Here is a 26,255-nt window from a genome sequence, read left to right as displayed (position 1 = left end):
AACATTATCTCAAATTTCCCTCAATTATTATGAGACATTTTCATGTAATTTATCAATGCAAATGGAAATATAGCAAGACTAAATGCTGAATGTAATCTCTCAGGTAATAAATTTGAATGGGATAATTAATACAAGCCGGTGCAGTTGTAGGTCAAAGGGTATACTGTAGTTTATGTATCTGTCAGAAGAATTAAGAATAAGAGGAAAGTTTTTGGCATTGGTTGGTGCAAACTGGCCAAAAGTTTGGCATTATTGAATTTAGTATGTGGGGAATAATTTGGTTTATTTGAATTTAGCCAGAACAACTCAGGCTATAAGGCCAGTGTTATTATGCATGTTAATTACGTGTTCTAATGGCCAGTTTGGGAGGATGATGTAGTCAGGGATATATTTTTAGGAAGGATAGAGATTGAGAAAAGATACTACAGATGAATTAGGACATGAATCTTTCTGATTCATATCCCAATAGTTTGAACCCCCCCCCTCATAATAATTACTCAGCCTACACACGTTGATTTACTTGACTTTCTAGCCTGTAGTAGTAACAAACTGTATATTTTGTCCTGTTGGCCTTTATTTCACATCAGATATCTTCACATGCACTGCCTTTCACATCTTCCTGTCAGCAAAAAACAGAGAACTGGGAGATGAGGCTGAGGGCACAGTGAGACACAACATAAGATTGAAGGTATGGGATGGTATGAAATGTGAGGGGGGGGGGTCATTGTGTATGAGGAGATATATGGTGATAAAGGTGAATGGACATGGGAAGGTGGCTTGCCATACTGTCTCTCAACTCAAATCACAGCTGAGAGGCAGTATGGGTTGGACTGATTAGACCTAAAAATTAATTGCTGTGTCTATATACAAATTCCAGGAGTATCAAAAATAAGAGATGAAATTGTTTCAGTGACTAAATTGTTTTCCACCCAAAAAAATGTTGGAATAAGTGAAACATGGTTGAATAAGGATGATATCCTGATAGGAATAGAAATGGAGGGGTGGATATGATATTTTTCAAGAGGACAGAAAGGACAAGGAGGGGAGAGTGTTGATGATGACAATATGGAAATTATGGCTGCAAGAGTGGAGATACTTGGGAAAAGAGTGGAAGAGGCAGTTGGATGGCAAAGAGTGGTTTGAGGTTGATGAGATTTAGTTAGTTGCTATAGGCCAGGGAATGTGCAAGACAGTGGAAATATAGTAAGACTATATTTCCACTGCAAATGTGGGAACTACAAAGAAATGAAGAGGTAACTTGGGTCAGTTAAGAAGAGAATGGTGATTTTAATTATGATAATATAGATTGGAATGAATATATATAAATAACAAAAAGCACATCAGGATCAAAAATCTTGCATCTGATCATATTATCAGAGGATGTGATTGAAAATGAGGTATTGCATTCCCCTCCCAATTGGAAAGAATAAACATGAGGTGATTATCCAGATGGTAGCTAGTAATATGGCAGTATCTGTAAAGAAAGGATGCATGTGAGAACTGCAAAGCTGCTGATTATGAAAAGGTTAGGCATCAACTTGGAGCTATAGCATGAAATTAGGAATTAAGCAGAATGGAGATAAATGATTAAGAGCTATTTAAAAACAGAAATGTATGAATGTATTCCAAACATTAAAAAGCTGAATATGGTAGGTGTAAAATGGTTAAATGACAAAATTAAGCATTATCTGGAAGAAGAAGGCCTGTTGGTGGCAGCACAAGTCAAATACTGATAATATTCAGCTGTATGAAGAGTACAAAGACAATCCAGGAAGATAATTCAATTGATAAAGACAGCAAAAATGTACCATGAACATAAATTAGCCCATGAGGCTAAGAAAAAATCCTAGGGAGTTTTTTTCAATATGTGGCAAGTAGAAGAAAGAATGATTATGAATAAGATGATGTTAGTGGATGAAAATAGCAGATTGATAACTGCAGCTGAGGGTATTCCAGTAAGCAATTCATTGGAGTATATTTATGCTCATAATAAGTGATGTCATTTAGAAGCTCAATGTACAGGAAATGGGAAAGGATTGACTGATGGTGAGCAAGCAAGATGTATATGAGCAATTAAGTAAACTTGATGTCAATAAGACAATAGGACATGATGACTTATACCATGTCTTAAGGGAATTATTCAGGGAGTTAACAGCAGTTGGTGTACCTGTTTAATGTGTCTTGCAACAGTGCAAGTCTCAAAGGAGTGAAAAGAGGGTAAAATCGTTCCACTTTACAAAAGTAGTGATAAGACAGAGGCTACAAATTATAGGCCAATCTGTGTAAGTACGTGTGTGTCTGGAGTCGTGGTTGTGTTGGAGAGGGTAGTGAGGACTAGGATACAGAATTAGATTGATAATTGCCATGTTCCCTATGATGGTCAGCATGGATTTGTTAAAAGAGGTCATATTTTACCAATTTACTACCATAAGGTGATGAATATATTGGACAAGGGAGATGTCCATACCACATGGTAAACTTAGATTTTGCAAAGGCATTGTCATACAACAAATTGGTAACTAATTCAGAATAAGTGGGGTTAGATAGCATAGTGAATTTGACAGGTGGCTATCTGTCAGATAAGTATCAGAAAGTTGTATATAGGGACATAGTATCCCAAAAGAGTAAAGTTAGTAGTGATCTACCAGAGAGTCCTGTTTTGGGGCCATTATTGTTTAGATTTATCAGTAATATTAGAATGGGTTTAACTGAAGATATGCAGCTGTTTGAAATAAGCAAAGTTGGGAAGAACAATGAGGAGTCAAGTTTTCAAGATAAGTATAAGTATCTGTCCTCATATCCCACATGTAACATGGGGTATGAGGACAGACTGAGAGAGTGCCATTTGCAGATCCTTGTGAACAGTAGGGAGGGGGTGACATGATTGAGACATAATGAGGCACTGGAAAGTTGGTAAGTGGTTGTTACCTGATTAATGCAGAAGATATTTTTCACGGGCGGGCTCTAGGTAGAACAACAGGCCATCCTTGAAAACCATACAAGGAAGGTAGGTGTGTGATCAAGGAAGTGTGGAGCAGGTTCTTTGCATGATGAGTGGAATGTATTATCAGAGAGTGTGGTGACTGTGAATGAGTTTAAGTCATAGTTTGATACACTTTGTGTGTATGCGTGACGCTGGAGACCTTGCATGATGAGTCTTTTGATTGCATGGAGATCTGGCACTAATAATGATAATAATAAAATCAACATTTTTCATTTTAATAGTAGAGTTATATAGATATATGAAAAACAAAACAGACTTGATAATTTACTTGAGTTACAATATAATATATGTATATATAAAAAAAGAAGAAACAATATGTATGTGTTTACATTCTTCATGGGGTGAATCCTAGACCAAGTTATGTTGCTTGATACAGGGAGTGCAGATTGATGTCTAATAGGCATATTGCCATGTCATCCTTCAATCTATGGTCTGGTTGGCTGTAGCACACTGTTCCTGCCATTTGTTGCACTCTTCAACAACTCTCTTCATTTCTTCTTGCTCCCAAATCTTCACACAGTTGTTTGATGAAGTTCATTCTTGGTCTTCCCCCTTGTTTTTTTTTTACCTAGGATTTTCCCTTCTATTACTGTTTTGAGGAAATTGTTATGCATTAGTAGGTGTCCTATCCATTTGAGTCGCCTCTTCTTTATGGTCTCCAATATTGTTGATTTTCTTTTCTTTCCAACTCACTTTCATTAATCATCTCCAGCACCACAACTTGAAAGACTAGGTATTTCTGATCTTGTTTAAGGAGTGTCCAAGTTTCTGACTCATATAACGCAACTGGCCAAACAAATGTCTTTACTAGTCTTTTTTCTTAATTTGATGTCAATTTGTTTTGATGCGAGTATGTGATATTTATTGTAAAATCCTTTTTTTTGCCTGGGCAAATCTTGATTTCACTTCTTTTGTGCAGGTGTGTCTTCTGTGATCAATTGTCCCAAGTATTGAAAGGAAGTTACTTGTTTAAGGGATTTATCTTCTTTCTGATGTTCACACAATATGGAGTTTCTTTCCTATTATCATTGCCTTTGTTTTCATGAAGTTTATTTTCATGCCATATTCGGATGTCTTATTTATTCCTTTCAGCATTTTCTCGTCCCTTAGAACAACCTACTATTATTGCTTGGTCATCTGCAAATTTAACAACATTTAATCTTTTGTCATTTAACTAATAGGCATTGCAAACAAAATGATGAAGTTTCCTTCATCATTTTGTTTGCAACAATATTAAAAAGGATTGGGAAAAGTAGATATTCTTGTCTTACACCTCTCTCATTCTGACCATCCCTCTTGTAGAAACACTATTGCAGTTTGGTGTTTATATAGCTGCCAGATCAACTTCATTATTTATTCTTCTACTCCTCTCTCTCTCTCTCAGCAATGGGAAGAGTTTATACCATGTCAAATGCTTTTTTGTTGTAGTCCATAAAGCATATATATACATATACAGGTATCATCCATTTCTATCATACATTCACCGAGATGCCTTAATGCCAGAATTGTGTCACAGATTCCTTGTTCTTTTCAAACCAAATTGGTTTTCTTCAAGATAGGTTTCTGATTTTGATTCCAGTTGGTCTTTTATTATTTTTAGGAGTATTTTGACTTGTGACTTGCGCTTATTGTTCTGTAGTGGGTACATTCTACTGATTTAGTCTTTTTAGGGATGGGTACCATCAAAGAGTAGTAAAAATTCTTCTGGCCATATTCCTTTTTTAAAATATCAGCAATCAGTTGATATACCTTGTCTTTTACCTTTCACTTGCTTCCTTAATAAGTTCGATTGGTATCTATCTATGCCTGGTTCCTTAATCATTGCAATAGTTGTGAGTGCATTGTCGAATTCATCACGAGTAATTTGCATTATATTATTTATGAGTTTATCTTTCCTTTCTGGCAATTGCAGAAAAGTGGTTTTGTTTCTTTATACAGTTCTTATACATATTCTTGCCATCTTTTCTTCCTTTTCTTAGGATCTGTTATTGGATTTTCCCGTTTGCCATTTAGGACAAAAGTGGTTATACTTCTGCGTTTCCATAGTTTCTCTATTTCTTTGCATTGTTGATTTCACCAGTTTTCTTTAGCTTTTCTACCTTCTCTGTCCACTTCATTTTTGAGTTTTTTTATATATCATTTATACTGCTTTTTGTTAATATTGTTCCATTTTCGTCTTTCTTCCATTTTGCTTAATATTTCAGTAGTGATCCATGGCTTTTTTTGTATTTCTAGTATTTCGGCTTTCACATATTTCTAGCAGTATAAATAAACATAATACATTGTAAATAATAATAATTATAGCAAACTGTCACACAATAACAAACCTATTCTCATATCCTTATGAGATTTATGAGTGAAGTCCTCCATAACATCTTGTATTCACTGTACTAATTTTGGTAATGCATGCCATCCACATTCACTACACACACACTATATATATACACACACACACACGCGCACTGTGTGTGTATATATATATATAAATATATATATATATATATTTATCAGAAGTCAACAGACACTCTCATGTGCAAAGTGCATCATGTCATGTAACAAGTCACGTATTTCTTAAAAAAAAAAAAAAAAAAAAAAAAAAAAAAAATCAGCTAATGCCTTTTTTATTCCCATATACGGGAGTAGGCGAGGCCATTTAGCCCTATCTAACTTTTGGAGACTGAGTGGGCAGTTCAATCTCCACTGGTACCAATCAGAGATAGATGGCCCAAGGCTATCACTAATTAAGCGGTACTCAGTGAAGAGAGACGGCTCAAATGTGCCGCCATCTCGTGGTCCCTAACCCTAACACAATATATTTAATGTCTGAAATAATGTGGGTTCTACGGTCGATTTTCTTGAGTTTACAGGACAAAAAACCCAAGTTTCCGGGAGGAAAAACCTGCTTGCCCGTGCCAGAGATCGACTAACTCGGGAACCGATCGAAAAAAGGCTTAGAAAAATTTCCTCTAGTCGCCGACTAGACTCGAAACCAAGACTTCCTTCGTGCGGCCAAGCGCCATGGTTGGCAAACGCCACATCCACTGAGTTACACAGGCTTGCCAGTATAAATTGGAGAAATATGATTCTTCGAAGTCGGTGCAACTGTCTAGGTGAAATGGCTGCTAGGGAGTAACTGACGGAGTTTGATGGAAGTGCAGGGAGTCAACTGCTACCAACAGTGGATGACCAACCACACTCACCAAACGTGACCGTAGAGTGCTACAAAGGATAATATGTAAAAACTGCTATTCGTTGAATGCGGAGCTCCAGGCATCGACTGGAACACAAATCTGCACAAAAACATGCAGAACCAAGGCTCACAAAATGGGTTTCCTTGGTAGGACCACAATATGCAAGCTCCCGAACCAACATGCAGCATCATCTTTAGTGGTGCAAAGAACTTGGAAAACTGTAATTGAGCAATAAGTCTACCAAGCAGATGGCTGGGTGTGGAAGATGCCAGTGAATATTTCTTACAAGAGTGTGTAACCCCAACTATGAAATTCGGAGGTGCTGGTGTGATGGTATTGCCCTGTTTTTTCTGGTTTGGACCTCTGTTTGTGGTTTGAGCATTATTTACTACATGAACACTGAACTCTAAGAGGTATCTGAACATTCTGGACAATGCAATGCTTCCTACTTTGTGACATTTCTACAGAACTGAACATTGTCTCTTTTAGCAAGACAATGCACTATGGCATAAAACTGCTGATCTCAACCTTATTAAACATCTGTGGAATAAACTGGAGTGTCAAGTGCAGTCAAGGGATGTCGGCTCCACAAGGGATGTCAGTCCAGGGCCTCATTACATGCGTACAGGAAGAATGGTCTAAAATCCCAATTGATCGCTATTGTATGCTTGTGGAAAGTATGCCCAGTAGGATTGCTGCAGTTATTGCCGGGAAAGGAGGTTCTATACATAAGCTGGATGCCATAGCTGTTTGTTCCTCATACTATGGTGTCCACTGACTGCTTTCTAAGCAGTGTGTGTGTGTGTGTATATATACATCTCACACACTAGACAGCCTAAAAGACACCGTCCTGTACATCTCCATCATCCTGATGAACTCCTACTCATTTTGGCTTCAGTTTTTCTGTTATGTTTAGCAACCTTCTCCTTCCCCCATGATGGATAATATATTCATAAGGATAGAATGCAATGGGTATAGTATTTTTTTCAGGGATAACAGAATGGGGAAAGGAGAAGGTTGCTAAAGATAACAGAAAAACTGAAGCCAAAATGAGTAGGAGTTCATCTTAAAGATGCCAAGAAATTATATAGTTTTATTGTTTATCTAAGTAAATAAAATTTGCATGTGAAGTATTTTCATGACTTGGCTACTTGTATATAGAGGCTAATAACTGCACCTTAATTGCCTTAGTAAGCATTGTTTATTATTATTATTATTATGCTTATGATTTTTATAATTTATTATTAAGTTCAAATCAACACATTCAAAAAACTCCTAATATTTATAATGGCACTGCATTTAAACAAGATGCAAAGCAGGAAGCTATATATTAGTTTATTTCAGGTAAAAATATTGCATTAATAAATACATTCTATACAAATAGCTCCAATACATATAAAAACATTATCAAGTAATATTTTATTGCCCAGTAATCTGCACAAGCAAAGAAACATTTTACATGCAACAGAATAGCACATTCACAACCTCAATTAAACACCTCTTCAAAGTATTCCAATGATGGCTAATGTCTTAGGAACACCAATATTAAAAAAAAAGGCATGCACTAAATATCACAATCCTTATTATGTACATGTCTAATTTCTCTTATGTATTTATTTAACTATCTACACATTATATATCAATTAGAGCATTTATTATTTAATTTAATATAAATAGTTTTTCTTCTATAAAAAAGCACCTTGTGTAATCCACATTAAGACAGAATATTTCACACATCTGTTAAGACTATAAATTATGTTTCAAATTTCACTGTAAAATTGATAAAAGCATTAAACCCCCCCCCCCCCAAAAAAAAACACACGCAAGCTGGAGGAAAAGAAAAATAATTTTATTTCTTCATTATAATAAACGATGTCAGTTCTTTCCTTTGGCATTAAAAAATGTATTGTAATGCTCACTGTTAGTACTTAGAGGATAAACTACCATTTTTTTTTTCTAAAATGGTAGTTTAATTATATTTAATAAAACTTTATCGAGATAATTTTGATAATTTTTTTATTTCATTAGATAGTACCTAGATAGTCTTTGAATAACAGAGATAAATAAATACCATATATTAAAAGATAAAAATTCAGCATGTTAATTTCATATACTTTAGATAACTCTAATGGAAATGATACGGAGAACACTGACGTGTAGAAGAAAGAATGTTTTGATTCCATTGTACAAGACTTTGATCGGACCACATAAAGAAAGTTCAAAGATGACTGACTAAATTGGTTTCTGGTCTCTGGAATGGGGAATATGAGAATGCAAATTACAGAGCCTAGTGGATAGAAGGAGGGGGGGGGGTGCCATGATCGAGATGTATAACTTGGTAAGGGGGTAATTACCACCAGATTAATGTGGATGAGATTTTTCATAGAATATCAGGAGACAGGGGGAGAAGGAGAGGCAATCTCTGGAAGCTGTATAAGGTAGGTATGAGCAGGGGAGTGAGGAGTAGATTTTTTGCATGAAAAGTGGTGGGTGATTGGAATGCATCGCCTGAGAGTATGTTGAGTGCAGGGACAGTGAATCCATTTAAGTGTCAAGGTATGATGAGCTGTTCATGTGAAAGTAGGACCTCCCATGATGAGTCTATGAGTCTCTTGACTCCATGAGGTCTGTTGATGATGATAATAATAATTAATGAAATTTCAGACTGAGATTTTAAAGTTTTACAAAATTAACCATCAAGATAAAGCTTTATATGAAGATGGAACATACTGTTAAATACAGAATTAACAGTTGAGGTACAAAATAAAACCATTTCATGAGAAAATCATTTTAATGAATGACTAATACACAAAATGTTCTCTCTCCTCTCTCTCACACACTTTTCATATATTCTTATATGTTTCATATAAGAATATAAATATATTTTCAAAATTTATCAAGATCTTTGAACTTTGAATGTTAGTATATATAAATTTTTAAACTGTTCTACTTAAAATGGTAAATGTGCAAAAAAAAAAAAAAGTCTTGAACATATTAAATATACTTCAGAGTTAGTATTAAGCATTAAACAGGAGTTCTAGGTGAGGGTTTCATTCCAGATGAAAATTTTTAAATCAATATATGTTTCTCCTTGGTTAATAAAGTTTGAAACTTGATACTCTATTTTTTTTTTAATATCTGTACTTCAAATCACATTAAAAATTATGCACATTTATGTTAAAAAATTATGCACATTTATGTTAATTTCAACAAGGTAACTAGATTTTGTGTGTTATAGCAAAGATTCCTTTTGAAAATGAGTCTTGTGACTCCATGGGAGTCAGGAAAATAGTAATAATGATAATAATATATAAAAACAAAGAATATTTTATGTCATTTCATCATGCTTTCTTATTCAGTTGGTTACTATATTCAGTAACTATAAATATTGAGTGCAGGAATAAGATAGATGAACTAATGAAAGAATTTCTGAGATTCAATGGCAACACAGGATTGGGGGGGGGGGGGGGAGGAATCTTCATTTCTCATATGTGCATTGAATTCATCAATCAATTAGCTATTTCTACAGCTTGACTAGTCATTTACAAAATATTTCAGCTAAGTGACTGAAAATTAGTTAACAGTGAGAAGTTATGTATCCTTAAACATGTATATAAAAAATAAAATAAATAATTTACTACATTTACTGTAGTAAATGAGATGTGATGATGTTCAGTGAGTGCCATTTAGATACTTCACTGAATTACTTGCAGTTGACAAGTTCCATAATAGGTGTATGCTGACCAGATTGGACATAATAATAATGCAGGTGAAATGTTAAACATTCCCCTGAATTTTGGCATAGATTAATTTGTTCGGTACATTACAAAAACAGTTTAGGCTTCATACTCTCAATGTAAAAACCAATAAATGGCCAACTTAAAAATAAATATAATATATAAAATCACTATTTCTAGAGATGAAAGAAGAGTAAATAATAATTTGATTATGAGTATCTAAAAATTAACAGTTTGGAAATTTCCTTTTATGCTACATTATTCATTGACAAAACTAACATTCATTTTTCAAAGAGATATTATATATACAGATATAAAATATCATAAATTCAACATTCCTTTTGATGAAATGAAACATAATACACAATAATCATTATATGTACATATATTGCTTTTCTATATATTTGTTGTGTTTATCTCTAATAATGCAACCAACTTGATATCTATATAATTTTTTTATAAGGATTTCAAACTTATTCTGAACATTTATCAGGTACTCCCATAATCTTTTTCCCATGCTTCATACTTTGGAATCAACATATGTGTGGATGGCTTGGTATTCATGACTGCTTCCATAACATCTGGAGTTTCCAGTGGTGGTAGGCTTACATGAAGGTCACCTGGTAATGCAAAAATTATAAAACTGTAGATAAATGAATAATAAAATTGCACAATGGAAATTCTATTTTTTTTTTTTCTCTTGAAACAAAAAGTGCTCTGTTTCAGAACTAAAGGCAATATACACTACTCGATGTGCAAGTAAGATTCCACAGTACAATCTTTCTGGCCTCAAAAGGTTGCCAAGAAGAGAAATAAATTTTGTGTTTTCTTTGAAAATAAAGGATGTTGCAAATGTTCTAATTTATCATCTGGTAAGCTGAGTTTATTATTTTCAGGCTGAAGTGTCTTTCTTTAGGTGCTCTATAGCACAGGACTTCATAAAGATGAGGTATAGTATATAATTAGAAGTTGAACATGAAGAATCGATAACTGAGCACAGAAATACTTAACAGATAGCCAAAAAAACATAAATAAAACCAATAGCAAAAACAAAAAAAAAAAAATGAATAAAGCAAACTATAAATTTTAAAAGAGCTGAAAGTAAAGATAAAGAACAAAAGGAATAAAAAAAAAATTATATATATATATGGTAAGCCAGCAAAACATGATGGGGTGCTAGCACTTTAGTTTAGTATGTCATCAGATGTATATCAGAGAAACTGTGAGATTACTGCATGGTTTAATGAATAATGTATTAAGAGAAGTTTGGTTGGTTTGAGAGTTGTGTGTGTGTGTGTGTGTGTGTGGGTGGGTGGGTGGGTGGGTGGGTGGGTGGGGTATTTTGTTTAACTGCCACAAGAGTGACAGTAGATAGGGTCTTTTTTTGTGTTTATGGCACATTGGGTGCTCTTATTGCTAGAGATCCAGAGCAATGTAACTTTGTTTCTTTGTTTTTTTTTTGGAAATCAATAATGGTGACCTTCCAGAATTTCAGGAGTATGTTTTGATTGCATTGCATTGCATGTAAGGATATTTCAGTGGTGGGATTTTTATTGTTTCTGGCATGTTTTCCTCTGTGTTTTTTTTTTTCTTAATGGTGGAAAGTAAGTAATCTGTTATGGTAATATTGCAATCTCAATAATGTTCAATTAAGCATGACTGTATGGAACGAATTGTAGATCCAATACAACAGGTATTGCATCCTGACTGGCAGTCAAACTTATAAACAACATTATGGTATATCTATGCTATGCAATGACAAAAGATGATAGAAAAAAAACCAAGGCATTTAAGCTGGTGTTGGAGAAGATTGTTAAGAGCATCTTGGACAGGAAAATGAAATTGCATTTGGTCTTAAAATTCTCTTATATCCATAACATTCATAAAGCCATAAAATGCATCTTCAAATAAAATCCAAACAAAAGTATTCCAGAAGAACTGAATATCTGACAAGAGAATTGTGCAATATTTTGAACACATATGCAGAAGGGAAGGCAACTGCCTGGAAAAAATAATCATCCAAGGTAAACCATGTGGAAAAAGAAAAAGAGGCAAACCGATAACAGATGGATTGACCAAATATCAAGAATCACCAGACAAACTAGAACAAGCAATAAGAGAAGCACAGGGAAGAAAGAAATGGTGAAATGTCATGAGTCCTCAGACATGGGGAGATCAAAGAGAGGGACACAATTTTGTTTTTTATGTTTTAATAAATTTTGTACTTTGTTGCTGGTGGTAAAGACAATTTTATAATTTGAATATTTGAAGATGCATTTGATGGCTTTATAAATGTTATGGATATATGGGAATTTTAAGACTAAATGCAAATTTGATATCTGGCTTTATGAAGAAAGTACATGATTTAGGACTGAGTGAATAGCATAGTCTAAACCCTCTGTCCAAAAACTGGACAGAGTTAACATCCAAAATGTGCATGATTTCATCAAAAAAAAACCGAAATCGTCCATGAGGTTGAATGAAGATGAATTGGGGGATTCCAAAATCAACCGTGCACAACATTTTGACCAAGAGTTTGGGCCTTCGTAAACTGAAGTCATGATTTGTTCTCAACAAGTTGACCGACGACCAAAAAAACAAATCGAATTGAACACTTCAAGGACCTCATTAAAACCACTCGTAAGGACTCAAACTTCCTTGAAATGATCGTTACTGGTGATGAAACATGGTGTTTTGAGTATGAGCCTGAAACAAAGTGCCAGGGTGATGAGTGGAGACCACCAGAAGGGCATTCGAAAAAAAGTCGCTTGGAGAAGTCAAAAGTAAAGACAATGCTGATTTGTTTCTACGATTCCAAGGGCATTATCCACAAAGAATTTGTTCTGCCTGGCCAAACGGTCAATGGTGAGTTTTATCTCGAAGTCTTGAAGCGATTGATAGCGAGAATTCGTTGTACAGCATGAATATCGTGATGCAGGCAGCTGGTCACTTTTGCACGATAATGCACCATCTCATCGTTCGAACATTGTGAGACAGTTTTTGAGCAAAAACCAAGTTTGTGTGTATTCACCTGATTTATCACCCTGTGACTTCTTTCTCTTCCCCCGACTTAATTTGCTGATGAAAGGACAGCGATACGACACCACTGAAAACGTTCAAGTGGCACTAACCATGGCCCTCAACAGTATCCCAAAAACCGATATAAAAAACTCATTTAATGAATTAATTGACCATGCCAAATGCTGTATCGAAGCTGAGGGAGAGTATATCGATTGAAATAAATGATTTGAATAATTATAATTACCCTGTGTTTTATTTTCTATCAAAAGTTCGGTTTCGTTTTGGACAGAGGGCGTAGTTGACAATACTGTCAAGAATGGAAGATCTTTTTTCAGATGTAATTTCTTCATTTAAAGTTGTAACAGAAGATTATTTGTAGGTGTTAATAGGCCAGATTTTGTGATACAATAAGGGTAATAGTAAGTGAAATGCAAATAACTTTCAATGTTAGTGTGAAGGTAAATACTTTGGTACTGATATGATGATGGAATCTACAAAAGGTCAAGTTTAAGAAGTTCTTTTTCTTCTTTTCAAGGATTAGGCATTTGCCTGTTCCACCTTCAGGAGGTCTTTCCATCTTGCAGCTGGTCCTCCTCTCTCTCTTTTGTCTATATTTATCCATCTCTTTTGGCAGTAGATATTTTTCCATCCTAAATAGATGTTCTTTCTGTTTCTCTGTACATTTTTTGATCTTTTCATTTACATTGTAAATATCTAGCTCTCTTCGGATGTCGTCATTTTTTATATAGTCCAATTTTGTGCATCTTTAATTGCTCTTAAAAATCTCATATCTGTAGCTAGTATTTTACTTTTATCTTTCTTTTTAACAGTCCATGTTTCTGAACCATATAACAGAATGGGAGTGGTCAATATATATATATATGTGTGTGTGTGTGTATTCTTGATCTTCTACTCAGTTGTAATGATACATTATAAAGAATAAATTTTAAATGACTTTAAACCAAGATAAAATATTAAATTTTAATGATAATGATACAACTAGTTTCAGCCTTTTACAGCCTTCTTCAGGTATCCACTAAAGGTAGAACACAGTAATAAAAAATTGAAGTTACAAAAAAACTGAGAATTACAGGCAAAAAATGCAATACATAATTGACACAAAAACATTGTATTTTTTCAAGTCGTTCATACTAACGGGCTATTGTTTGTTGTATGCGTGCTTGCAGGTTCTCGTGAGCACCAGTATTGAACAACTGCAGTATGACTATCAGGGATGTTATAACTCAAATTGCTGTTCAAATGTTCAGGATTAAGGAGGATTTCTCTGGACTCCACAATTTTCCTTTCAAACTCATCACTACAGTGAAAAATGTTTTTGGATTTATCCCAGCAAACTGAGTGACTCTGTAGATCATCATGAGCGTTATTAGAGAAAAGAACATGACTAGATAACGCAGATGCATGTGATCTTTTATAGGAGATGTCTCTCTTATGCTCCTCAATACGCAGTTCAACAGATTTGTTAGTCTGTCCAAAATAAGGAATATTACAGTCGCACCATAACGTGTAAACATCTGGATATTTCAGGTTATGATGAATAGGCTTCGGATGTCTTATAAGAGAACGGACTTAGGGAGTGTAGTGAAAAATGTCCTGATGTTGTATTTTTTAAGGACTTTAGCCAATTTATTGGAGACTGAACCAATGTAAGGTATTGAGATGCTACCTTTAAAATCAGTAGTTTCCGTAGTATGCTGCCTAGGCGGATCCAGAAGAAATTTCTTAATTGTTTTTTCAGAATATCCATTTTGTTTAAATATATATATATATATTGACCAGATCATCATATCAGTACCAAATATTATATATATATATATATATATGGAAATAAGCTACTTCCTGTATAACACCTTGATTAATTTCAATCTTTTCTGTAATTTATTACCTAACTGTAACTGTATTTTGGTATCTTTATATAAACTTTGTATTGCTTGTACCAAATGTAATGGATATCCCTGTTTTTTCTATTATATTCCATAATTTTTCTCTGTGTATTTTATCAAAAGGTTCATGAAGTATCTTCATGACAGGGCAACTCATATATAAAGACTTCACATCAGCTGCCTTAGTATCCCATAATGCAAAGCATATATCCTTACAGACATGTATAATGTTATGCATAATGGAAAAATAATGTATTTTATCAAAAGGTTCATGAAGTATCTTCATGACAGGGCAACTCATATATAAAGGCTGATGACTTCACATCAGTTGCCTTAGTATCCCATAATGCAAAGCATATATCCTTACAGACATGTATCATGTTATGCATAATGGGAAGGGCCACTGCCCAGACCGGTTTCGACTTTTATTGAGGTCTCATCAGTTTCTGCATTATTTCAACCTTTGTATCACTACTGGGTCTGGCTCCCACTGATGAGACCTCAATAAAGGTCGAAACCTTTCTGGATAGTGGCCCTTCCCATAATGCATAGCATTATACATATCTGTAAGGATATGTGCTTTGCATTATGGGATACTACGGCAATATATGCGAAGTCATCAGCCTTCTATATACAAGTTGCCCAGTCATGAAGTTACTTCATGAGTAAACTTTGTTTGCTCATACTTGGATAAAGGATGAAACCAAGAATATAATTTCTTAGCATCTTTAATTTATAATATAACCAAGTGGAATCAATAGCCAAGTGATCAAAAGATTACTTGGCTATTGAAGAACACACTAACAAGTAGAGATAAGGAAGTATTATTCCACTTTATAAGGCCTTGATATGTCCACATCTGGATTACTGTGTTCAGCTCTGGTCTCCTGGGTTTCTGGAGGATATAAATTGAGAAAAGGAAATGGACCATTTGATGTTCATTTCAAACAGCTGGAAGTTACAGTCTTAGGGAACACAAAGTGAGAAAGGCTGTTCCAGTGGTAGATGGAATGAAAGAGGAGGACAAGAGGGGGAAGTGATGCAAATCAGGCAAGCTTGCATCTGGACTAGCTACTGCTCAAATCACCCTCCAGTTGGTGAGAGTGACTATGAAGTGATTACCTGGGTGGTTGCCAGCAGTGAGAGGAAAGGGTATATGTGGAACTACAAGGCTGGTGATTAAGAGAAGCTCAGGAGAGAGCTTGCAGGCTTACCATGGAATGAGGAGTTGGGTGAAAAGGAGATCAATGCAGCTTGGGTGATATATAAGAACTGTCTAGTAGAAGCAATGTCTAAATGTATTCTAAGGGTCAGAAGATTAAATAAAGTAGGTGTGAAATCACCTCAAGGCTCACTTTAGTGAGTATGAGCATGGCAAACCCAAGGTACCCGATGCTGGACCATGTCTTACTTCATGTAATATACATGTTATATTATCTGTAGACTGGTCCCTCCCCTTTTTTTCTTTCCTTCTTGCTCCCCCCCCCCCCAATGCTATTAGAGTATTCAAAGGCTAGGGGCGAATCTTTCCTGTTTTGCTATTTCATTTCATCTTATGTGGAAAGGACCTCTGCAACCCTACCACTTTCTTCTTGCAGTAACTTCACTTCAAAATGCTAATATGGTTGTGCCTTATAATACATCTCATGCTGCATCGGTTGTTGTGCAGAATAATCAGGGCTCCATTCAGGACTCAGGCAGAGGGTCCTATTCGAGAAGTATATTACAGTCTCCAACAAAAGTCATTGATATTGTGAATGAGGAACACAAAAGGTATAGGATTAATTTTAGAAGAGAATTTTACATAGGCACATGGAATGTTCAGTGTCTACAAATGGGTACTCTTGAGATTGTCTGTAAAATGATGGATAGGTATAAAATTGATATCCTGGGAATTACAGAGGCCAGATGGAATTGAGAAGGTCATTTCAAAAGACAGGATGGTAAGTTAGTTGTTTCCTCAGGTGGTGACTCAAAGCATCATGGGGTAGCTGTAATACTGAAGACAGCACAGGCAAGAAGCCTTATTGGTTATAATCCTGTTAATGATAGGATACTTTCTATTAGACTTAAGGCTCAGCCTACTAATGTATCAATCATGGTAGTTTATGCACCCCACACAGATAGGCCTGATGAAGAGAGTGAGGAATTCTATGAAAACTTAGGCTGTTTAGGACTGCCTACCAAGGAAAGACTACTTTACATCTTAGAGAACTTAAATGCAAAAGTGGGAAAGAGTATGAGAGTTAGACCAGATTGGGGTGAACGTAATACCCGTGGTGAAAGATTGTTGGAATTTGCTAATGCTAACAGATCAGTTATTACCAATACCTGCTTCCAGAAACACCCATGATGGACCTATACTTGGATAGCTAACATTGATAGATCAAGGCACCAGATCGATTACAATCTGGCTCTCCAGCAGTGGAAGACAAGCATCTCTGATGTGCATACTTGTCCTGGAGCAGATTGTGGTAAAGACCATCAGCTAGTAAGAGCCAAAGTAAGACTAAGACAGCAAACACTTCCAAGTCAGGCACATCCCACTAGACTGGATGTTAGAGAAATTTCTAGTGGATTCACAGAAGAAACATCAACTTGGTTGGATGGTGTTTTGGAGACCAATGAGGAGAAGTCACCAGAAATGCTTTGGGAAGGAGTCAAGGTAATAATACAGGATACAGCCAAGAAGTATCTCAGCCAAATAAGAAGACCAAGAGACCCATGGATAAGAGATTCGATATGGGAACTAATCCAAGGAAGGCAGCTGGGAAAAACAAAGAGACACAGGGACTGAAATATATAAGATACATAGAGCAGTCAGAAGAGCGCCATCAAGCAGGACAAAGAAAAGTTTTATACTAATAAATGTGAAGAGATAGAGTTCCAATTGAGGAGGCACAAGGTTAAGCCTAAATTGAATGTTATCAAAGACAAGAATGGAGTATTACTAACAAAGAATTGGAAATCAAAAACAGATGGAAAGAATATACTGTGAGAAACTCTACAACAGAGTGGATAAAGAAAATTTGGAGGAACCTTCTCACCAGGAAATTCCCCCCCCCCTCCATAAAGTTGAAAAAGCTGTTAAGCAGCTTAACAGCAATAAGGCCCCAGGTGCAGATGGAATCCCAGCAGAGTTAATTAAGGCCACAGCAGATGGAGAAATACAAGTGTTTCATAGATTGATTACAAGGATATGGAAGATAGGATCATGGCCTAGAGACTAGAAGAAGTGAGTTTTCATACTACTACATAAGAAGGGAGATATGAAGGCTTACAAGAACTATAGGACTATTAGTTTAATATCTCATGCACGCAAAATTTTATTGAATATCATGCTAAATAGGATTGAGGCCAAAGTTGAGGCAGAGATGCTCGAGTAACAAGCAGGTTTTAGGAAAGGTAAGGGCACCAGAAATCAGATCCTTTATCTTAGACAGATCATAGAAAAATATAAAGAATTTAGACTCCCTCTGGTAATGTGTTTCTTAGACTACTCTAAGAAACACATTACCAAACAGTAATGAAAAGAATGGGTTTTCCTCAACACACTATCAGGCTGATAGCCAACTTGTACAGGGAGCAAGAAGTCACAGAACAGGTGTTGGATTAACTAATTGGCTTCAGGTTGGAAAGGGAGTTAGGCAAGGATGTTTACTTTCTCCTCATTTGTTTAGTATATATGCTGAGGACATCATGTGTGAAGCATTGGATGAGCTCAAGACATGAATTAGTATAGCTGATATAATAACAGAGGACTTCAACTCAATCCTAGCAAGACAAAGATTATGGTTCTTAAAGGAAATACAAATAGGGAAGCTCTTGAGAAACAAGTGTACATTAACAAGTTAACTGCCACAATACTAATTTTTTTTCCATTTTCACAGGTTACTGGGAATAATAACAAGTTAACCTGTGAAACAGATACATATCACATGGCTCTAGCAGAAAGTGTATGTGTGTGAGGTACACTTGTTGCACATGACAGTCAAAGTGTTACTGAGCAAGAACTGACAGCAAGTTTGAGTACCTGGGATCCATTATTAATGTGAAGAATTTCTGTTCAAAAGACATCAGAAGATTAGCAATGGCTAAAACAACAGTCAACGACTTGTCTAAAATCTGGAAGGATGGATCTATCTCCATAGGAACAAAGTTGAGGATTTTAGATACAGTTGTTTTTCCAACAGACTTATGGATGTGAGACTTGGAACCTAAAGAAGTCAGAAAAGAAAAGGATAGCTGCTTCTGAGATGTGATGTTACAGAAGGCTATTGGGGATATCATATCCTGAAAGGTGTACAAATGAACAGGTTTAGAAAAGATCAGCAGAACTTTAAGAGTCATTAAGGATATTGACAGAAGAAAGTTAAAATATTTTGGATGCCTTGAAAGGATGGAAGGATTCTCAAAACAGAATAGAAGGTAAAGTTCCTGGAAAAAGAGAAAGGGGTAGACTGTCAATGAGATAGATGTGTGTGTGTGTGTGGAGTGACTGATCTTCAGAGTTGAAACCTCTAGAAAAGCATACAACAAGACTACATGGTGAGGTCTGGTGTGGCACATCACTGAGCATCGGAGTGACCATACAGCATCTGTGGATGACCAATGAACATATGATGAGGTGTGAAATGGATGGATTAAGCATGATTAAGCATAGATTAAGCATGCAATACAGAGGAAAAAGGCATTATGGAAGCAGCATAAGAGAAGTGGTAATAATCAATTCCATGAGGATTATAAAGAACAGGCAAGGAGGGTGAATTGGTTGGTAATGGCAGCAAAAGTGAAGTACAACCAGCAGTTAGCTAATGAAGCCAAAAAGAATTCTACGAAGTTCTTTTGATATGTAGTAAGCAAAAAAAAAAAAAAAGAATGATTATGGAAGGATGATATCAACTGGAGAATATGTTTTGTGAAGTCATTTCACATACACATTTTGTTTCCTTATACTTATGTAAAGATTAAAACAAAATATAACTTCTTGTCAACTATATTTCTCTTTAGGATTTAAGGAGCAGCAAGCAGTATTTATTGCTGTTTAATTGTCTGGTTAAAAGATCGGAATAATATTCCCCAGTTATTGTTTTACCCTTTTCAAGATAATTAATAAACAAAATGCTTTAGCATCCCAAAACACTGATGCCATGATCTTGTCTTCTCTGGCGCTGAACAACCGGCTTCTGTCCACTGTTTGAATGCTGTTTGGATTCTGGTGTGTACTAGTGAATCCAAGTCTCATCCATAGTAATCAATCAATGCACACAATCAGTTTCATTCTTGTTAAAATGCTCCAAGCATGTTCCAAGATTTTCATGCGAGTGCATTTTTGATCAGCGCGGCACCTATCTTGTGCAAAGCTTTTTCATTTGCAATTCTTCATGCAAAATATATCCTACACTTTTTTTGAAATGACTATAGTCTCAGCAATTTCACACACTTTGATTCGGTGGTCATCCAATACCATATCGTGCACTGATCAATGATTTCTAGTGCTATTACACTTTTTGGACGTCCTTCACGTGGATCATCTTCAAGGCTCAATTTCCAAAGTTGCCGTCTAGTTCTTCCACCACCACCTGTTCTGAAAAATTTTCTCTGTATTAATCTTGTAAAAACCCTTCAGTAATTTGTATGTCTCAATCATATCATCCTTATTCTGCCTGTCAAGCAATTTATGTAACTCACAAATCTTCAACCCGTTCGTGTAAGGTTCATTCTATAGATCTACTACCATCTTTGTCACTCAACCTCTGGATCCTCTCCACCTCTTCCTCATCACCAAGAAACTCTGGTGACCAGATCTGTGCATGCACAGTACTCAAGATGGGGTCTTATCAAGGCTTGATAAAGAGGAATAATAACCTGCTTGTCTTTAACCAAGTAATCCAATGAGCTGCTCTAGTCACTTTTCTATGTGCCCTCTAAACTTTACTCCCTCTCCACTAACACTCCCAAATCTCTGGCTTGTCGATTTCCTGGAGTACAGTTCCATCAATGTGGTATATAGCTGATAATCTTTTCACTCCAAAATGCATACCTTTATACTTTGCCACATTAAGCTGGCATGTATTCTCCTTTCCGTAGACTGTCCATTTATCCAAATTATCCTGCAAAATTTTATCATTATCAGTATTGACTATTGTTCTACCCAATTTTGCATCATCAGCAAACAACTGAACAGTTCCTCTCAGATATTTTCTTATACTATTAATTAATGTACAAATTAAATAGTAGTGGCCCAAGAACAGAGAGCCCTGTGGCATGCTACTAGTCACAGGCCTTCTTATGGACTCTACTCCCGAGTAAACCACTCTCTGATATCTCTCCATCAACCACCCTCTTATCCACCTCACCAACCCTATATCTATCCCCATATGCTGTAGTTTACTGATTAGAATTCCATGTGATATCTTGTCAAAGGCTTTTGCAAAGTCCAGCAATATCATTGTAAACCCATTATCTTGACCCTACTTAGCTTGCTCTGTATTATAAAATGTGAGCAAGTTACTGAGGCATGACCTACTCTTCACAAAACCATGTTGCCCCCCCCCCCCAAACCAAGAGCCAAGACATAGATTATACAATGTGTCAAAGGCACTGACAATTCCCTAGCACCCTCACGTAAAACTCGAGCTGGTGGACGATCTAATCCCATAGTTATATTCACATCAAAGTCCCGTAATATGCTATGCACCTTCACTTCTTTTACCTCAGTTCCCATATAAGCCTTTAGCTCTCTCGTTCTTGCAATATCACCACCTGGATGATATACTCTTGCAAAAGCATTCACATAGTAATTCTACTATTTTGACTGATTCAGTTACCTCCCTACCATCTGCATTCATTAAAATCATTCTGCCATAAACATTCTTTCTTTTACTTTCTTATATTGAAAGAACTGTTTAGTATCATCTTTGGCTTTAGCCACTAAGTTCCTTTCATACTCTGCTTTAGTCTTTCTTACCAACTGGTTACCCTTCTGGCCTGTGCACACTGCTCATGTGCCTGCTGGTTACCTTTCTCTTTGAATTCCCTCCACAATTTTTTTTCTTTTTTTGTGGCTCCAGCTTAATGATGATATTCATCCATTTTACTCCCACTTGATTTACTCTTCTAACTCTATGCAGTCTGCCATTACTTCCCTCAAACACTCCTTTACCACTTCCCATGCACTATCAACATCCAACCCTAGCAGTTTCACATGCCATGGCATTGATCCAAGCAATCTCCTAAGCTTGTCACACTTACCAGTCCTGCAATTCCATATATACACCCTCTTAAATGAAAATTCCACATATTTAGGCACCTCCCAGGTCAAGACCATATAGTCACTCTCACCTGTTAGAGGAGAGACTGTGGAACTCTTACATGTTAAAGGTTTAATGGTGGAGGATGATGTTACCAATGCAAATAAAACTATTGCCAACATTGCTCATCAGATATGAGGAGATTGACAAAGAAAATGTGGAAGAATAGTTGCTTGAATCACACTTAGAGGATGGAGCAATGAAGATCTTTTGGCTATGGATGCCTATAATCAGAAGTTGAAAACTGCAGGTCAGATTTCCATTGAGAGATTCTTGGAAAAGCAGTCTTCCACCACCTATAAGCCTGCAACTTCAGCATGCCAGCTAAAGAAAATGTGATTAAGATGTGGTGTGATGTATTAAATCTTGAAAATAAAGAACATTAATAGTAATTTGTTTTATGCAGCTTTTTTTTTTTTTTTTTTTTTTTTTGTAAAACAATACATGCCAGTACTAATTCTTTGCAACATGAAAAACTGAGGATTAAAGGATATGAAAAGAAAACTAAAAAGTATTTAACTATGCTGTTACTTCATAGTGTGATAAAAGTTTCTTTTTTAAAGATGCTAGTGTCTATTTTTGCCAAAATAGGCAACCTCATTCCTTAGAAATTCCCACTTTGTATTCTACTTCAAAAGTTCTTTCCATTCATTTACATAATGCACATCCAAGTAGGGTTTTGTGAATTGGTTGTAACCCACTAAGCCAATGCTAGGAGCACATTTGGAGAGCTGCAAAATCCAGAAAAAAGTCTCAACCATTAAAAACACCTTATTTTAAAAATTAATAATAAATACATATTTTCTTGAATGTAGGGCAGCATATACTGTAACAATAGTCATGCATCTAATTTTATTTTAACTATATTTCACATAGAAGAGTCATTTTTTGATCAACAGTCCAACAGTTAACTAAATTAATTAGAGTGTGAACAGTTCAGTTTTCTGCAATGTATGGTAAGTTTTGATGTTAATTGTTATCAATATATTATAACTTTCGTGTAATTTCAGGATAATTTTAGTCTCGTTTGGTTGTGACTGAGTGTGGTGTGTTTGTGTTTCATAGTTAATCACTTTCAAGTTAATGATTTAATTAAAAAAAAGGCAGTAAGAACAAGGTCATCAAGATGCATAGTATGAAACTTGAGTGTGTTAAGCAGTGTGAATTTTACCAAGATGATTTTGCCAGGAATGTAATGTGGCATACGTGTTTGTTAAGAGATTAAACAATTGAAGTGAGAGAGTGAGGGTCTGTAGAAAACGCGATATATTAATGGATTGCAGTGATTATGTGTGGATAATGTAATTGTGAATATGGAAAAATATATTAAAAAAGGAGAACTGGGTGTAATTACAGGGGTGATTACTGGAATGCAAGAGTTGAAGATGAAATAATTAAGATGATGAATGTACAGAATGAAATTAAATGTATGATGGATACAAACAGAACAGTACAAAAAAAGTAAAATGAAAGATAGCGGAGAGAAAGAAGTAGTGAATGACTCAAGAATAACACTCTATGGAGATTCTATCATAAAAGTGTGGTGGATGAGTGCACATGGTTTGTCTTCCAGGAGGGAAAAACGAACAGGGTGATTGAGGCACTAGATATGAGAAGTAAGCAAGCAAGGAAATTAGTGATTGTGGTTGGGATGAATGATTTGGTTAGACATAAGGAGAATGTGAGACTGGATATCAGAAGATTATTAAGGAGAGAAAAAGACAACAGTGTGGTAGGAAGGGTAGTTTGTATGTTTCCCAGTTATGACAATGATGAGTTACAGAGGAGAGCAAAGATCTTGAATGAGTGAAGCAGAAACGTGTGAAGAGAAAGGAGTGAAGTTTGTGAATATGTCGGACGAGTTTGAGGGATGAATGGAACTATATAACAGCGACAGAACTTCATCTGAATGGTTTTGGAGTGAATGAGTCATTTGGGAAAGTTGCTATTAGAAGGAAGTGTAATGAGTGATGTAAACAAGGTATCAGTGGAAGTCAGAAATGATGTTAATGAGTAGGAGAATGGACCAGGTGAGACTGAGGTGGTTATGAATGGAGAAGAGAATGTGAGAACAGGAAAGGAAGAAGGAAGGGGGAATGTTGGCTCTCTAACCTCCCTAGCCCAGCCTGTTTCCCTGTCCATGTGTAATGAGAGTGAATTCTGAAAGTGGTCATATGTAGATAGTCAGCATAAGAATGGAATGGTGAGGAATATGTTTGTAATTGGGTCTAGTTGACTATGTAAGGGCAGAAGATGAGCAGACAGGAGCAAGTAAAAAGAAGTCACAGATGGGAGACAGCATGGATAGGGCTGGTTATAGACCAAGAAAATAACTGTTTATTTACAAATGCCAGGACTATCAGCAATGATTAATTTATGTGCCTGAAAACAGCTGCAATAAGTTAAAAATTAGTTGGAAACATGGCTGTATGGGAATAACATCTTGACAGGAATAGAGATTGGGGGGATATGATGTTCTTCAAGAAGACAGGAAAGGAAGAAGGAAGGGGGAATGCTGCTAATGATAGCAGAGGAATTACGTCTGTGCAAGGTTGATATACAAGGAGAAACAAGAGGCAGTGGTTTTTGAAGCAGTAATATGGTGTGAAATGGAGGTTTATAGAATGGTGAGGTATTGCTACAGGCCAGAGAATGTGGAAGATAGAGACAAAGAAACATATAGGCAACTTGACTTAGTCAGAAAGCAAAGAGTGATCATTATGGGTGATTTCTGACCAGGCCCTCTGCAAAACCTTTATACCTCCATACTTAAGCATTTCTGGTCAAATATCTCAATGATTGGAGTGGAGCTCTCATAGTACTCATCTATAAAAAAAAGGGAATAAAACTGAATGTGAGAGTTACAGAAGAATTTCTCTATTAAGTGTTCCAGGAAAGATTTATGCAAGCATACTTGAAAAGAGGTTGAAAAAGAGAAACTTGGAGAAGAACAAGCTGGGTTCGAGCCAAATAGAGTTTGTCAAGATCAGATTTTCACTTTAAGGCAAATAGTTGAGAAATCGTGGGAATATGACAAGGATCTGTACTTAAGTTTTGTAGATCAGGAAAAGGCATATGACAAGGTGCCCAGAGAAAAGCTTTTCAAAACACTGCAATTATATGGGGTGAATGGAACAATATACAGAGCAATACATAGTCTATATTTAAGTTGTAAATCAGCAGTTAGAATTTAAGGAAATACAGAATGGTTTGATGTAAAATGAGGGGTAAGACAAGGATGCACATTATCTCCACTCTTATTCATCATCTATACGGATCACACATTATGAAAATAAGTGGCATCAAGCCTGATATTAGAATTGGAGATGTGTTTAGGAATAGCATCAAAGAGCTATTCTTTGATGATATTGCATTCCTAAATACATCTAGTACAAGTCTCCAGGATTCATTAACTATATTGAATAACAGCTGTAACAAATTTGGCATGAAAATCAGCAATAAAAAGACCAAAACTGTGAAAATAAGCAGGGACACAGAAAACTTCAATTGCACTCTTACTTGTTCTATATTTTATATTTTAACTATTTAGGCACAGTTTTTAGTGAAGATGGTAGGTTAAATCTGGACATAGACAATAGAATAAGCAAAGCTAATATCGTGGGGAGTCAGTTGAGAAATTTATATGGAGTAAGAGAGATATTAGCCAAAGCACCAAACTAGCAATATACAAAACAGGGTTTAAACCAATTTTAAGTTATGCAAAACATGATTTAAACCAGTTTTAAGTTATGGATCTGAGAGTTGGGTTAGAAATAAAGCACTTGATCAAAGACTAGAGACCACAGATATGAGGGTTTTTGAGAAAAATTAGGGAAGTCAATCACTGGCAGAATCTTATTAAAAATGAAGATATTAGAAAGAAACTGGCTACTTAAATAGAATGGGTGAAGAAAAGTTAGAAAAACAGGTGTTTGATATGAAGATGGGAAAAAGAGCCACAGAGAAAGGCCACGGCTAGGTGAATTGATTCGGTCAGAAGTGCCTTAGAAGCACGAAATGTTAGATATGACAATATTGGAGTACTCACACGTAATAGATTGATTTGGAGGAAAATTGTTGATAGG

The 26,255-nt window shown here is 35.8% G+C and overlaps 1 protein-coding gene across 2 annotated transcripts in view; it reads right to left on the bottom strand.

The window, feature by feature from the left end:
- Positions 1-7,511: 7,511 nt before the first annotated feature.
- The window catches only part of LOC150100422 (katanin p60 ATPase-containing subunit A-like 2), a 279,460-nt gene continuing 260,716 nt past the window's right edge, over positions 7,512-26,255 (bottom strand). The window contains exon 17 of one of the 2 annotated variants that reach the window (XM_090402560.1): positions 7,512-10,552. In XM_090402560.1, coding sequence (XP_090258686.1) covers positions 10,422-10,552 — 131 coding nt within the window. In that variant the 3' untranslated portion in view covers positions 7,512-10,421. The remainder of the gene's footprint in view (positions 10,553-26,255) is intronic. The other variant, XR_016549239.1, reaches the window with a different exon arrangement.

This window comes from Typopeltis vanoorti, chromosome 13 (assembly GCF_054136105.1).
Source record: "Typopeltis vanoorti isolate ZY-2024b chromosome 13, IOZ_Tvanoo_1.0, whole genome shotgun sequence".
Classification (NCBI taxonomy): Eukaryota; Metazoa; Arthropoda; class Arachnida; order Uropygi; family Thelyphonidae; genus Typopeltis; species Typopeltis vanoorti.
Note: the sequence above shows the minus strand (reverse complement) of the source record. Positions and strands in the feature narration are given on the sequence as shown.